This window comes from Erythrolamprus reginae, chromosome 2 (genome assembly GCF_031021105.1).
Source record: "Erythrolamprus reginae isolate rEryReg1 chromosome 2, rEryReg1.hap1, whole genome shotgun sequence".
In the NCBI taxonomy this organism is placed as follows: domain Eukaryota; kingdom Metazoa; phylum Chordata; class Lepidosauria; order Squamata; family Dipsadidae; genus Erythrolamprus; species Erythrolamprus reginae.
Window position 1 is genome coordinate 312,090,800 of NC_091951.1, and position 16,609 is coordinate 312,107,408.

The 16,609-nt window shown below is 43.6% G+C and overlaps 2 protein-coding genes across 3 annotated transcripts in view; both read right to left on the reverse strand.

Moving 5' to 3' along the window:
• Positions 1-16,609, reverse strand: part of FAM151B (family with sequence similarity 151 member B) — a 786,337-nt gene that overhangs the window by 481,603 nt on the left and 288,125 nt on the right. The window lies entirely within an intron of this gene.
• Positions 1-16,609, reverse strand: part of RASGRF2 (Ras protein specific guanine nucleotide releasing factor 2) — a 111,374-nt gene that overhangs the window by 2,772 nt on the left and 91,993 nt on the right. For both annotated transcript variants that reach the window (XM_070743085.1, XM_070743087.1), the window contains exons 19-25: positions 8,982-9,094; positions 6,782-6,842; positions 5,131-5,234; positions 3,315-3,399; positions 2,503-2,700; positions 1,994-2,073; positions 247-364 (exon numbers count right to left, since the gene is read on the reverse strand). In XM_070743085.1, coding sequence (XP_070599186.1) covers positions 247-364; positions 1,994-2,073; positions 2,503-2,700; positions 3,315-3,399; positions 5,131-5,234; positions 6,782-6,842; positions 8,982-9,094 — 759 coding nt within the window. The remainder of the gene's footprint in view (positions 1-246; positions 365-1,993; positions 2,074-2,502; positions 2,701-3,314; positions 3,400-5,130; positions 5,235-6,781; positions 6,843-8,981; positions 9,095-16,609) is intronic.

Below are 16,609 nucleotides of genomic sequence, written 5' to 3' on the forward strand. Positions count from 1 at the left end.
TCAGAAACACAGAGAAGGAGATTTGACTGGGTGAATGTCTATATTATGGATGTGATGGGTACTGGATTAATCAAGACTACAATATTGATTCCCCAAAATATGCCAGTAGATGGTGATAGAACATTGATTGTAAATACAAGTATCAGCAATTGCTTTTTAAATTTCTACTGCACTATGAAATATAATCTCACATACTAATACCTATAAACCCTTATAACTTTAAAAAAAACTGTAGAAAAAAATTACCATTCGCATTTTAGAAAAATTGACAAGGCCTTCTTCAGTAAAGTTTGGTGTTCCTTCTTCAATAAATGCCAGATCTGTGAGGTACATTCCAAGATAGGGCACCGAAGGAGGGTTGCAACTGTACAATAAGAAAAGCTAGTTTGTAAATTACAGACAATCCTTCCTCCTTTTCCCCACCATCAAAATGTATGCCAAATAAATCTTTATTTAGAAGTAAGTTGCACAATATATAGCAGAAAATACAGGTAGTCTTCAACTTACAATTAATTTAATGAAACGTTCAAAGTTATAGCAGCACTGAAAAAAGTGACATATGACAATTTTTCACACTTACAACCTTTGTAGCAGCCTCATAATCATGTGGTCAAAATTCAGATACATAGCAACTGATTCATAGTTATGACTGTTGCTGTGTCTCAAGGACATGTGATTCCATTTTGCAATCTTCTGACAAGCCAAGACAATGGGAAAGCCAGATTCACTTAATAACCATGATGCTAATTTAACAACCACAGTGATTCACTTAACAACTGTTGCAAGAATGGTCATAAAATGTGGCAAAACTCACTTAACAAACTTCTAACTTCAGAACAGAAATTTTGGACTCAACTGTAGTTGTAAATCGAGGCCTATCTGTCCTCAGAATACTGATAGTTAGAACAACAGGTTTAGAAAATATGATACACTGCTCAAAAAAATAAAGGGAACACTTAAAAAACAGAATATAACTTCAAGTAAATCTGTGAAATCAAACTGTCCACTTAGGAAGCAACACTGATTGACAATCAATTTCACATGCTGTTGTGCTAATGGAATAGTTGTGCAAATGAAATATTCAATGAGAATATTTCATTCACTCAGATCTAGGATGTGTTATTTGAGTGTTCCCTTAATTTCTTTGAGCAGTATATTTGTTAGGCTGAATTCATGGTATAACCATATTGCATTTAACTTTCAGATTTGATTGTCATTATACTATTTTAGTTAATTCAATTAACTGTGGAAAAATTAAGGGTGAGAATAACAAGGCAACCTCCAGCCTATGGACTACAGTAGGACATGCAACAAATCCAAACACAACCTTTTCCCTCTAACATATTTTTGTGCAGAGAAAACAAAATGTCATTACTTCACTGAGTCCTTTCCCTCAAAGAAGAGGGGTCAACGTTCTTCTTTATCAATTCTTGCACACATTACATGCTCAATGAAGTTGAGGTTATTTTTCTCTAACTTATTCTGCATAGAACAAGCATTTCTCGATTCCTCCTTCATGGAAGAAGAGGTTTTTGGATGCAAGGGGAACAATTTTGTAACAGGAGCTTTCATTCTACAAATCAGGCTGTAATCCAATCTGCCATGGATGTGACAGTAAAACAGCCATTGCTATTTCAGATCTGTATCTTTAACTAGCTCAATGAAAAGGTCACAAAACCATTCAAGCTTTAGTATTTTCTCTGCTCCTTATTACACAGATGTTAGGGAGAACAAACAGCTCAGAGTAAAAAGCAGGAGAAAAATAGACTGAATCCTACCTAAACTATTAAAGAATATGGAAATGAAGCCAAATTAGCTATCACTGACATAATTGTGATTTCAGATTCAAATCAAAATTGTCTCAATGACTGCTAGGTTGTAGAAACAAACCACCGATGTTTTAAAAAAACAAAACAAAACAAAATTAGTCCATCATACTCCATAAATGCAAATTTTAAATTATACAATAATTATAACAAAATAAGAGACATACTTCTTGAGTGTTTCTCTCAGATTTTTAAATCTTCCCTCAGATGACACAATCTTTTGAAGTTTATCCATAAGAGCTTTAGTCTACAAACAAAAAATGACAAAAATGTAACACAGAAAGTGCTTCCTAAAGAATCTGAAGAATTTAGCTTCAGAGAAATGTGTAGTTTTCAAATAGTCTTCATTAAATGTAGCCCAACTGAAATAAGAGGTTGGCACAGAAAAACCTTTATGTGGGTATTCACTGCTTTGTTCAACTTCTTCAAATGCACATACCAAAGTTTGTCCTACCACATACTAAACATAACAGTCCTGAAACAGGCTCATCATCAAATTGTTCAAATGAATTCATGGCGCATCACACGTTTACATGAAAAATATGTCATTTTTGCAAGAATAATATTTAAACCATTATAGTAACACATCTGCAAGATGAAAAGGATACTCAAAATATTAGGTTAAATAAACTGCACAATTTTCCCATCAGTGTCTCAGTCAGTATTAATTACTTACTTGTTTAGAAACCTTTGCCCATGTTTTCTTTAGTCTGTAGATTGCACTTCTGTTCAAGGCTGATGTGATTTCAAGGACACCATTGTAGTTGTGCAGACATCGACAAATATCTGCCACTGCAACCCATTTCTCAATGGCATTAGCACGGGAACCGATATCAGTGTAATTCATAATTTGGGATGCTACAAGGTTGCTCATCTAAATGAAAGTACTAGCATCATAAATATTTTCATTTATAAGACTGAATTAAACACATATTTAAATTAATGATCTAAATATGTTTGGATTTAAGCAAAGAAAACATATATTACAAAAATAATGAAAATAGGACAGCCTTTCCCAACCTGCTACCCGTCAAGAATATTGGAAATTCTCATATCATATTTGACAGGTGCTAGGTTGCAAAAGCCTCTAATAATACAAAACAAAAATGAAGAGATCATTGAACAGATAGCAAAAGAAATGCTGTACAATAGATTCCAATAGCGTACTAAGAGCAAAAAAGCAATATGACATATAAACAGAAATAATCAAGGTAATAAGGAACAATTTGTTTAAAATATAATTTAGTTTCTTTTGTCATTGCTTGGCAATCTCAGCAGATTTCTTAAGATTATATTTTTTCAAATATTTACTACCAAAGTGCTTGGCTATTCTTCAGGAAAACTGGAATCCTTTGGTAACTTTTATTTTGGCTACCTTTGGTAACTTTTAGTTTGGTTACCTTTGGTAACTTTTATGGTCTCAGAAACATTTTTAATCTAGCATTCTTGTATTTTTAGAAAGCATTCTCTATTTCTATTACAACTCACATCATTAAAATGTTGGCTGGTTTTCATAATGTAAGGTGTTCTTTCATTTTTATCCAATTTCATCCAACCCTGCCCAAGAAATTCTCTAGGAAAAAAGAAAGAAATAGCAAAAAACAGAGAATACTGTATTTATTTCTGTTTGTTCTGTTTACTTTGGCAACAGCTTCACAAATTCAGGAATGAATTCTTCTCAACTATTAAAAATGAATTGGTTATAAATGTAAAAGCCTTTTTAAGGCTTAAATCCTTATTAAATAAGCATGTTTTCCTTGGTAAACTTTTTCTAGTCAGATCTTTAAAGTAAGAAAAATTAGGACAAAAGTTCTAAACCTTTTGAAGTACAGTAGGGTCCCACTAAAATCAACTTATTTTCCTATTTAACATGATCATACAGTGTGAATCATGTATATTGCTTCATTTAAATTCTTTACACTCATTTTTGCCTTCCTCCTCCAAACAAAATATTCATAGAATATGTTTTGAAAATAGTAGCTTCTTCTCTTTTGCTAATTAAAAAAAGTACATTAGGAAACATAAAGCTGCCTTCTACAGTGACAGGGTGCTCATCCATCTGGTCCATATATGTCAATTCTGTCCAGATGTAGTATTGAGGCTTTCAAACCAAAATTTCACAAAATATTATTCCAAGTTTTACTTTGTGATGTAAAAAACTGAACCTGGATCCTTTGTGTTCAGAACTCAATTCTCTACTTTTGAATGTTCCTTCCCTGAATGCTACATATTTAATGGGTTTGCTATCTGTCCTACAGATTTTCTGATTTGGCACTACATATAAAAAAAATATTTTTGGTTCTTTGGAGTTTTATTATGTACAGATATGTTAGCCTTTTCAGAAAGTAAACTGCATCTTGCTCATAAAGAACAACTTAGAAATACTGTGCTATTACTGCCTCGTCTTACAAACCCCTTGTCATACAAACTTTTCGAGATACAAACCCGGGGTTTAAGATTTTTTTGCCTCTTCTTCCAAACTATTTTCACCTTACAAACCCAAGCCACCGCCACTGGGATGCCCCGCCTCCGGACTTCTGTTGCCAGAGAAGCGCCTGTTTTTGCGCTGCTGGAATTCCCCTGAGGCTCCCCTCCATGGGAAACCCCACCTCCGGACTTTTGTGTTTTTGCGATGCTGCAGAGGAATCCAGGAGTGCCAAAACGGGCACTTCTCTGGCAATGGAAGTCCGAAGGTGGGGTTTCCCAGCGAGGGGAGCCTCAGTGAAATCGCAGCATCACAAAAACACGGAAGTCCAGAGGTGGGGTTTTGAAGACTTCCGTGTTTTTGCAATGCTGCAATTTCGCTGAGGCTCTCCTCGCTGGGAAACCCCACCTCCGAACTTCCATTGCCAGCGAAGCACCCATTTTTTCGCTGCTGGGATTCCCCTGCTGGGATTCCCTTGCAGCATCACAAAAACACGGAAGTCCAGAGGTGGGGTTTCCCATGGAGGGGATCCTCAGGGCAATCCCAGCAGCGCAAAAACAGGCGCTTCGGCTGACAAAAGGGGTGAGTTTTGGGCTTGCATGCATTAATCGCTTTTCCATTGATTCCTATGGGAAACAGTTTCGTCTTACAAACTTTTCACCTTACAAACCTCGTCCCAGAACCAATTAAGTTCGTAACACGAGGTATCACTACACTTTTATATCAGACTTTCATTATCCATTTATGCTAAGAGATATGCACTAGTTCCATTTCTACTGTATGCATGATCCATTATAATTTTGTGCAAATTTTTGCATTATCCAAATCTTTGCTTAGAAATATTTTCATTCCCATAATAATGACTGGCACACCACTTACTCATAAGTTATGCCTCTGAAGACAATGTGATCTAAGAGAGTTATTTGTTCAGCAAGTTCCATCGCTGATAATGTTTCAAAGCATTCTGGTTTTGGACACTCTAGCTATAAGAAAAAAAATACATTTTAAACTGTTTAAAAGTCAATTTTACCTTTTTATTTGTTTTCTACAATATTAGATGAATAGCTATTTTATCAATTTTATTAGTCAGATTTTATTATTTGTTGAAAGAAAATCCTGAAAAGAAAATAGCATTTCATAAGTTCTTATTTCTGAAACTGAGAATTGTTTTCCCAATGTTATAAGCTAATAAAACAATTTCATTTCAGTTTTCCAATCTTACAGGAGTCCTCAGGTTATGACAGCAATTTCCATCCAATAACACATCACATGATTACATCACATAGTAACAGCAATTGTAGTAATGCCATGTGCTGCCATTAGCAAGACATTGTGTAGTTAATTAAGAAAGGACCTCAAATTACTGTAGCGCTAAGCAAGCAGGCCAGTGGGCAAGAGCTGCTATGGGGATGAATGCCATAGCTAGGTGCTACTGGGTGCTACTGAGAGCAGGTGGACCTTAATCTGAGGGCAGGTGCTACTGAGTGAGGACAAGTCCACAGGCGGGCACTATAGAGCAAGGGTAACCCAGTGAAGACTGCAGGTAGGCCATTGTGGGCCACTGATAGGCCCTAAGGAGCATGGGCAGGTTAGCAAGAGCTGCTATGGAGTATAGGAAGGGAGGCTCAAGAGGACGTTCTGCTGCCAGGCTTCTTGAAGAAAAAGTGGCAGGAGCAAGTTATGGGGATATGTGACCTTTCCTGTTGGCTTCCCCATTGACTTTGCTTGTGCGGATTAGGCAAGAAAGGTTGCACCTTGAAAGTCCATCTGTGCCCCCCCCCCCCATAGTCATGTGAACAAAATCCAAGTGCTGGCAGCCAGTTCCCACTTATTATAATTGCATCATCTCATGGGAACATGAGCAAGATGCAAGCATTTGGTAATACGTTTGGTTGCAGCATTCCAGAGTCATGTGACCATCATTTGTAATCTTCTCTGAGCCTTCTCACAAGCAAAGTCAATGAGGAAACGGGTAGGGAAGGCTGCAAGTCACTCAGATAAGTCTCCCTCATACCTGCCCTTTCATCACTTACATGCAATACTTCCTCCTTTCTTCCTTCACTTGCAAACACCCCTTGTTCTCTTGCTTCAGCTTTCATCTGCTTGTACATATGGACAGATACCCCTCAATCCTTTTCTACGGCCTCCCTACAGTCACATACGTGCCTATATCCCACATTCTCTTTCCCCAGCCTTCCTGCACTCACATATACCTAACATCCCACCCCTTTCTCCCCGCCTCAATATACCCTGCCCTCATTTCCTCTTTCCCAGATCGCCCTGTGGTTGCACACACGCCCTTTCCCTAGCCTTAGTTGAAACACCAATGATCAAAGGAAAATATAACAGTGATGTGCCCCTCAGAGAGGGGCGGCATACAAATCTAAGTAATAAAAAAAATTAAAAAAAATAAAATAATAAATAAAAAAAAAGACAGTAATAATGGAATAGATGAGCACAATTTCCAAAGTAAGCTCAATTTACATAAATAAAAAATAAACCAAACATATATTTATTTAAATAAACTCACCATCTGCATTATATCTTCTATTTTTAAGTGTGTGTCATCTTGATCCTCCTGAGAAAGTGTCCTAAAAATAATTAGCAATATATTTTATATCACAATGAAATTTCTGCATTCTTTTGTGCTATTATTAATGTTTACCTTGTAGGTATTCCAAGTGTTTATATATGCTTATTTATTATACTAGTATGCTGTCAAATCAATGCAGACTCATGGTGGTTTACAAAACAATCAATAAATATAAATACTTTTAAAACAATATGTAATCAAAATTACAGCAATCAAGAATAAATTATAATTTTAAATTACACTGACAGGAAAATTAATTAAAAACAATACAAATGAATGAATAAGTCGTTCAAAGTGAAATAAATTGAAGAACAGCAAAAACAAACTAACCAAATGCTTTGCAGAAAAATTAGTAGCTATTTCTGGAATACTATAGGAGATGGAAGAAGTCTTAATTGTAAGGGGAGGTAGTTTTCAAAAAGGGAGCAGCAATTAAGCCTTTGAGTTTCTTTACCTTACTTCAAGATAGTGGGATATAATCAAAAGCTTCCCTAAGAAGAACTGACAGGATGCATCTTCATGACTGCTATTTTGAAATAATACCTAATAAATGATAGCCATAATTTTTAATGTCTCTTCAGAAATAAGTTCCACTGGTGCCTTGTAAGTCTTGCATTTTCCAAATGATTTTCAGTTGCAATGTTTCTATGAATACATGCCAAATACAGTATATCCCATGCTATCTCCATACATTTATAAAACAACACAGAGACCGAGAGAGAGACCTGAAACACTTATTGTAAAACCTGTCTTCAAGATGACATGGAATTATGAAAAATCATTCATCGAATCTCAATTTTCTATCCCCCGTAGAGCCATTGATACCGATTCTCAGATCCATCATCTACCAACCTGTCAGTAAGAGTATCAAATTATCTGAGTCAACTGTATAATAAAAAGTCAATTAATTATATAGGCATCAATATAAGCCTACCTGAAAGTGAGGATTGCGCTTAGGGCAAATAATACTAGAAACAAGTTTTATGATTTTTTTTATTTATTTATTTATTAGATTTGTATGCCGCCCCTCTCCGAAGACTGATGTTGTCCAGACTACCATTTATTATGTTATTTAAGAGCAGAAGCATTTAAACTTATATACAGCTTCATAGTGCTTTACAGCCCTCTCTAAGTGGTTTACAGAGTCAGCATTTTGCCCCAACAATCTGGGTCCTCACTTTATTGACGTCAGATGGAAGACTTAATCAGCCTTGAGCTGGTGGGAATTGAACTGCCCAACTGCTGGCAGTCAGCAGAATTAGCATGCAATACTGCATTTGAACCATTGTGCCACCACCACAGTATAAGATGCTTTACAAGTTTTATATAGCAGAATATTTTGGAACTACTTCTTTCGAAATGTTTGAAATATTTCGAAATATTTTTTGCCTTTTCAATTGTAGCACTCAAACTCTTTGGAACTGGAAATTATTGTTTTTATCATGTAAACAAGTGGCTTCGATAACTTATTGGAGGGGGGATAACTTTTCAAATTGCTTGCATGTAATATATTTAGAATGTTCATATATTTTTAATTTGCAATCAAATTTTTGGTGAAAAGAACAAACGATCCTAATTCTTCATGGGTATAATTTTGCAGTATATGTTCCTTAGAGTAAAATTAAAATGACTTTAACTCTATGAAACAGTTGATCAACACTATATTTTTGTAACAAAGTTTCATTTCCCCCCTTTTAAAGTGATACACTGAAACAAAACATCTGAATTGATCATACAGTAGTCCCTCGCTATACCGCTGTTCACCTACTGCGGCTTCACTTCATTGCGGGTTTCTGAGGAAGCCGATCGGCAGATTTAAACAGCCCGCCGAACTCGATCGGCAGGTTTTTAAAAAATATATATATATCTAAAATTGTAAATACTGTACTGTATTTAAATACTGTATCTAAAATAAATACTGTGTGGGAAGGGTTTATAAACACTTAAAACAATGAAAACTTACCAAACAATTACAATATAAATACTTAAATAAGTACTATCAGTCGATAAATTCCCCATCGCGGATTTCACCTATCGCGGCCAGGTCTGGAACGTAACACCAGCAATAGGTGAGGGACTATTGTACTTCTGTTTCTTTTATAATACTTCTGTTATGAAACTCATAGATGCTTTTTACCTCAGGATATTTGCTGTAGCTTTCCTTTCTTGTGGCAAAAGGTCAGGGTCTCTCAAAACTTCTTCTAGTAGATTAAGAACACTCATCTTCAATTCATTATTTAATTCAAAATCCTGCAAAACAAAGTACTTCTGGATGAAAGAATCATATTGCAGATGTATACATTGTGAGCATGATAAATATTTTAAAATACATACATTTGCTTTTGCACAGTATAATTTTCTTTCCAAAATACTATTTCCTTTCTAGGTTCTTCAGAGCTCTTACAGAAAAAAGTTGCCACCAGAGTTCTGACCAATTTTTCCCACTTCCATGTACTGTACATCTGAAATTTTAACACACCCAAGCATTTTTTTCCCTTTCCATTTTAATTAGCACATTTTTAAGGAGAAGATAATATGGTGGGCCAAGCTTCATGTTCTTTAAGGGCCAATTAACAAGAATTATAATCTATAACTAGCATATTCAAGTGAAATAATGGACATATATAGGCAAGAAAATCAGACTTTTTTATAACCAGAGCTCATGGATTCTAAACAATATCCAGAAAAAATATTAAAGAAAGTTAAAAGCAGCAGAAATATTTCTAAGAAAAGTTTATAAGCTTATTATGTAACCAAAGCAATTTATAAAAACAATGATGGACATCCCATAAAGTTCAGTTTGTAATGAAAAATGTTTGTTTCCTGTTTAACCAATTGAGACTTCTCTCAATATGGAATCTGAAACAGAGATATACTAGTAATTATGGTAATTAATAAGAGAGTTTATGTAAGGAGACATATCTGCACAAGGTAGATAATTGGAACCTGGAAAATTTTAGATTATTAAAAATTGTAATTTTACATAATTACAGTGATACCTCTACCTAAGACCGCTTCTACTTATGAACTTTTCTAGATAAGAACCAGGTGTTCAAGATTTTTTTGCTTCTTCTCAAGAACCATTTTCCACTTACAAACCCGAGCCTCCGAAACTGTAACCGGAAAAGGTGGGGAGAAGCCTCCATGGGGTCTCTCTAGGAATCTCCTAGAAGAAAACAGGGCCACCACCCTCCCTGTGGTTTCCCAATCGCATGCATTATTTGCTTTTACATTGATTCCTATGGGAAAATTTGCTTCTTCTTACAAACTTTTCTACTTAAGAACATAGTCACGGAACGAATTAAGTTCGTAAGTAGAGATATGTACCACTGTATTTCAATGCACAGAGTGAGTGCTTTAGAATGGGGAAGGAATACTTTCACCATATCAAATCAACAGGCAAGTAACTGGTCTGCTGTGTGTCTATGGAATTTCATTTATCCTTTAAAGTATGTGCTTATTTATCTCAATCCTACAAAACAGAATAGTCTGGTTTATTCTTTCTCTCCTATTTAATAGATGCCTCTTCCTCCATCCCATAAACAATTAATACTATTTCAAAAAAAATGGTAGAAGACAGTCATCAGTGAATTCAAGTGTTGAAATACCTTCTGTCGATGTTTATGCTTGAATTAATTGAAAAACACTAACTCAAGTCATTTATATTTCAGGTTACTGCAGATGTTTCAATAAAGGATTTAACTAAAAGCTTCATGTCTCCAGTATTTTGTAGCAGTCTCTTTTATAATGAATATCATCATGTGAGAAGCAATTCAGAATGTTTCCATAGAAACAGAAGCAATTATCACCAGCAAAGTTCTTGAAACTCCTGCACATGTAACTTTCCACATAGCAATGAAAGAGATCTGTGTTTGAATTTTGCACATATATTTTCAATAATTAACAACTTATACACTTTCCTGAGATTAGAGTTCTCTGTTGATTTCGTCTTTCTCATGTTTTGAGTTTTGGTATACTTTTGTTTAAAAGATTATATAACAGATTGCCATAATACCAGTTTGTAAAATATATATTAAAAGGCCATGACAGTAATGTTATATTAGATTGGGAATGTTATGCTTCATGTTTATAAGGAATAGCATAGAAGAATAAAAAGAAAATGACAGCGCCGGACTTACCCGGCAGGCAGGCTTTGCTGGAGGGACCGGGAGACACGGTCCCTCATGGCGGCCGCCATCTTGGATCCCGGGCGAAGTCTCGCGATGCGAGACTTCGCTCGGGAGATCGGGGCCTGATTGGCCAGGCCCCTGATTGGTCCGGGCGGGGCCTGCTTGCCCTATATAAGGGCGAGCAGGCCCGGGGCTCTTCCTTTTCGCCCGGACCAAGCTACAGAGCAGACGTTCGTTCGTCTGCTCCGGCGGCCATTTTAGGTGGCGACCTCGTGCGAGGCGCCATTTTGTGGCCTTTTGTCACGCGAAGAGCCTTTTCAGTGATAGCGGAGCCAGCATCGGCTGGACTCCGCTCCGGTTTGGAGCCTCATTGCCCTTTGGGGGTAGTGGGTGGTGCTGCCTTCTGGGAGGCCCCGCGGGCTTGCGGTGTTTCCAGGGTGGTTCGAGGCCTGGGATAAAGGCCTAGTGTCGGGCCTTGTTGCCCGAGGGGAGGTGGGATTAGCCTCCTGTAGGGGTTTTTTCCGCGGAGGCCTGCGGCTCCAGGCAGGCCTTTGCCAACGCAGGGCAGGGTTCGTTGGTGGCTTTTCCCTGCTTTACCCCTCTTGTAAAAAATAGATTTCTTTTTCTGTAATGGCCCCTAAGAAGCGGCCAGCTAAGGCCCTCCCGGCCCAACATGTGGTGCGGCCTAGGAGGGCTGCCAGGCCGTCTGCCCGGGCTCGGGCGGCGGCAGGGGGGCCCCCGGGGGGGATCCCGGTGGGGGGGGTGGTTGGGTTTACACCCACAGTCCCTCAACCCGCGGTGTCCCCTTCTCTCTCCTGGGCCAGGGTACTGGAGCGGCTCGATGAGTTGGAGAGGTGGCGGTCGGGGGCAGGCCCGGAGGGGCTTTCCTCGGCTGCCACCGCAGCATGGGGCGCAGACCCCGAAGAGGAGTCGGCCCCAGCGGGGCAAGTGGCCCACGAAGGACAGATGGCGGGCACCGGACAGGCGGGCAGCATCGGTCAGACGGGCCACGCTGGACAGATGGCCCAGCATGGGCACTGGTCATCGTTCCAGGGCCCAACCAGGATGGGCCCACTGTGGATGGCTTCGACCCCTTACGGGGCAGGTGAGGTTGCACCACATGTTGGCACATCTCCGCTCCTGCCCATTCAGGGTCCCGGGTTCATCCCGCCAGCTTTGGGGGGTGGCAACAGCTTCACGGGGGCTGCTGCAGGCACCTGCGGTCAGGTTTGGTCCCCGCCGGCTCCGCCAGCGGGGGCGCTGGGGGTACCTGTCCCGCCTGGGGCGGGGGTGGGGGGTTGGATTCCTCCTCCACCGGCCATTATGCCACCGGTCCCATTTATGTACCCGCCGGGGCTTGGGGTGCTGGGCTCGGGGGCCACCACGGTGTGGGACCCGTTCGCCAGCATCAAGCCTGGGGCCATCCCTTGTGGGTTGCCCGCCACACCTTTAGGGTACCATCTGCACCCCTCAGTTAAGGAGGCAATCTGGCGGGGGGAATACGTTGATTTGTTCTCCCTCCTGAACAGGGAGGTCCCTAAACAAGATAAGGAGGTTGTCCCTGGGGAGAAAGTGAAAAAGACAAAGGTCACGAAATGCTTCAGCTCGTGGCTGTATGCATTTCTGACCTTTGCGTCGGTGGTCCTTCAGAGGCAGCCGGAGAGGGCCGCTGCCTTGTTGAAGTACATCGACCTGATAGCGAGGGCCCATTTCGAGTATGGGGGGACCATATGGAGGCACTATGACAAGGGCTTCCGTATGCGCATTGCCCATGAACCCTACTTGCCTTGGAATATGGTGGTTCCGGACCTGTGGTTCCAGGCCACTCATATGTCAGGGAAGGAGGGCTGTGATAGGACCGATAGCGGTCATTTTATGGAGGAGGAGCCTGCGACGCCCGCGCCGGCAAAGGCAGTGGCGGGTGCCGTTAGTAAGGGTGCCTCTTTAATTTGTCACGAGTTCGCTGCAAAGGGGGCGTGTTTTCGCCCCTTTTGCAGGTTTCGTCACGCCTGCGGAAGTTGTGGGGGAAACCATTCCGCAGCCGTGTGCCCCCGCCCCAAGAAGGGGATTGAAAAGAAAGGCTCGGGTCCCCCAAAGCCTCCCCCACCTGCTGGGGGAAAAGGGGCCCAGCCCAATTAAGTTGGGGGTTCTCGAGGGTTGGTTGGGCGACTACCACCCTCGCTCGAGAGCGGCCGCTCTCTTGCTAGGCTTCGCAGAGGGATTTAGGATCCCTTATCAGGGTGTTAGGAAGGCCTTCATGTCTGACAACCTTAGATCGGTTGTTGGTCATGAAGACATTGTTAGGGAGAAGATTGGGAAGGAGGTTGCCGAAGGCAGGGTCCTGGGGCCCTTTGCGGAGCCGCCCTTCCCGAATCTTCGTGTGTCTCCCTTAGGTGTGGTCCCCAAAAAGGCGAGTGGTGAATTTAGGTTGATTCACCATTTGTCTTTTCCAAAAGGGGAGTCAGTGAATGATTTCATTCCTGACGAGCTGTGTTCAGTCCGGTATGCGTCCTTTGATGCAGCCGTGACTATGGTTAGGAAGTGTGGGGTGGGAGCCCTTATGGGTAAATGCGACATTAAGTCGGCATTCCGGCTCCTCCCCATACACCCAGACGACTTTGAGCTGTTGGGCTTCCATTTCGAGGGGGGCTATTACGTGGACAGAGCTTTGCCCATGGGGTGCTCTGTCTCGTGCTCTCTTTTTGAGAGTTTTAGCACCTTCTTGGAGTGGGCGCTCGGGAGGCAAAGTGGCCTGGGTACGGTCGTTCACTACCTTGATGATTTCCTTTTGGCGGGGCCTGCGCATTCGGAGCAATGTTTTGCTTTGATGCGGGACTTCGAAGCCCTTTGTGCTCAATTAGGGGTGCCTTTAGCCTCTGAGAAGACCGAAGGCCCCGCCACCAGGATTACCTTTCTGGGTATTGAATTGGACTCAGAGGAGCAATCTTCCAGATTGCCCCTAGAGAAGTTGGTGAAGATTAAGCGGAAGCTGGATGAGGTTCTGGGCTGCCGGAAGGTGACCCTACGGCAGCTTCAGGAACTGGCAGGCATCCTTAATTTTGCCTGTCGGGTAGTTGTTCCTGGAAGGGCTTTTTCCAGGAGGTTGTATGATGCGATGAAGGGGCTCCGTTTGCCCCATCATCGTACCCGCATTTGCGCTGGGGTCAGGGCTGACCTCGGCGTGTGGCGGGATTTTTTGGATAGATTTAACGGGTTGTCTTTCTGGAGGCACGAGCTTCTGTTGGAAGCTGAGTTGCAGCTCTGCTCTGACGCCGCGGGGACTTGTGGTTTCGGGGTAGTGTTAGGTGACCAGTGGTGCTGGTCGGCATGGCCTCCGGAATGGAGTGCCTCTTCGTTGGTTAAGGACCTTACGTTCTTGGAGCTCTTCCCCTTAATTGTGGCCTTAGAGCTTTGGGGGGAGCTGTTTAGGGACAAGACCGTGCACTTCTGGTGTGACAACCTAGCGGTTGTCCATGTGGTGAATGCCCTGTCCTCAAAGAGCGACAGGGTTATGCGGCTTGTCCGCCATTTTGTGCACAGGTCCTTGTCTCTAAACGCATTGTTTTTGGCTAAGCATGTCCCCGGGTTGGATAACGGGGTCGCTGATGCCTTGTCCCGTGGTCAGTTGTCCAAGTTTTGGACCCTGGCCCCGTGGGCCCGAGAGTTGCCAGAGGAGTTTCCCGGCCACCTCTGGAGTCTGGGAGGGATCCAGAGTGGTGGAGAGAATAGGCATCCCGGGCAATCCCCTTGTCTGTGGCGCCCGGCACCTTGGGGCACACCAGCGTGCGGGCAAGGAGTTTGGGGATTTCAGGCAGGGCTGGGGTCACCAGCTTAGCTGGCCCGGCCCTGTATAGCGCCTGGCCGGGTTCTGCGTTCAGCTTGGGCAGCGTGGCCTGTCAGTTAGGATGATCCGGTCCTGGTTAGTCTGCCTCGCCTTTCTGTACAAGGCGGGGAGGTTTGCAGTTTTTCGGGTGACTTTGCATCCGGTAGGTGCTGGAAGGCCGTACGAGGGAGCGAGCGGGGCCCCCTGGTGACACTCGTCGGGCTCGACGGTGGAGCAGCTGGCTTTAATCAACGTGGTTTTTGGCAGTCTGTGTTCCTCATTGTAAGAGGCCCGTCTTTTTGGGGCAGTGACTGGTGTCATGCTTGGGGCCCTTGGGGCCAGCGAGGCCTGGCCTCATTTCAGGCTGGCAATTCGCTCCGTGCCTTCCAGCACGCTGATCTGGCCGTTAGACAAGGGGGGGGTCCCTTGTGGTAAGGCGGTCTGAGTCAGATCAGCTACGCAGAGGGGTTACCATCTACCTTAGTGCGGCCGCCGACCAATCGGTGTGTACGGTGGCCGCCCTACAGCTTTGGTGTTTTCTGCGGGGATCAGGTCTGGGGTGCCCGTCTAGGCATTGGGACGGTACCCCTTCTGACCCGTTTATACTCTTGTGTGTTAGTACCCAGGGCAATGGCCCAGGTGGGCACGGATCCCGCCGGTTATGGAACGCGTTCGTTCCGTATCGGCGCCGCCACTAGCACGGCACTTTCTGGTTTCCCGGCCCACTGGATTCGGGTGATCTGCCGCTGGCGGTCAGCGGCATATTTGGGTTATGTTAGGCCCGCTGAGGATCCTAGGCAGGGCTTAGGCTAGGTGACCTCTCTGCGTGTGTGTCCTCTTGCAGGTCCCCAGGCTGACGCGACACCGGCGGCGCTGCTATGTGGCACGGCATGATTTGCTGGGCCGGCCGCCTGGCGGCCAGGAGCGCTGTCGGGACCCAGCCGTCCCTGGGGCGGTGGGTCAGGGTTGCCTGGATGGGCCGGAGAGGTATGCGGTGGGAGGGTCTCCTACCGGTGTGGCTGGGCGGTCAGCATTTTGTGGCTGCGCCCGGCAATATGGGGGGCGGCTCCTGGAGTCGTTCCCAAGTGGGTGTGGGTGGGCAGTGTCCTGTGGCCGCACCCAGGTGGCTGGTATTGCACTTAGGTGGCACTGACCAGTGCATACTGGGAGGCCTGGCGCTGTTCATTTAGGCACGCGAAGACCTGCGTAGGCTTCGTGAGGTCTGGCCCACCACGCAAGTGGTGTGGTCAGAACTATTACCTAGGCTTGTTTGGAGGGATGCCTCTTCCCTTAGGGCCATTCACCGGGCTAGGCGACGGGTGAATAGGGCTACGGGTAAAACAGTTAGAGAGTTGGGTGGAGTAGTAATACCTCATCCCCTTATATCAATAGACCAGCCATGGCTCTACCGTGATGATGGCGTTCACCTGTCTGACCAGGGGAACGCCATCTTCTTACAGGACCTGCAGCGGTCTCTGCGTGAGCTGGCGCAGATAGAGGGGGGAGTCGGGGGGCCAAGATAGAGATCTGACCCCCGCTCCTGTGGCAGGTTAGGGGCGGAAAATTGGGTGGTTTAGCAACCGCGCGTTCTCCCTTGGGCATCTTTGGGGATGATTGACAGGTTCTCTGCAAGCTCATGGAGGGAGTTTCTGCCTGAGCAGCTGGGGGGAACCTGTCTTTGGGTCCTGCACCTTTAATTCCCCGATTCGGGTTAGCCGGTGGGACCCCCCTCATGCACAGCATGGCAGAAAAGGTCACAGGTGACGGCCTGGCCCTCACCTGGACCTTGCATCGAGATACGCCCATGTGTTG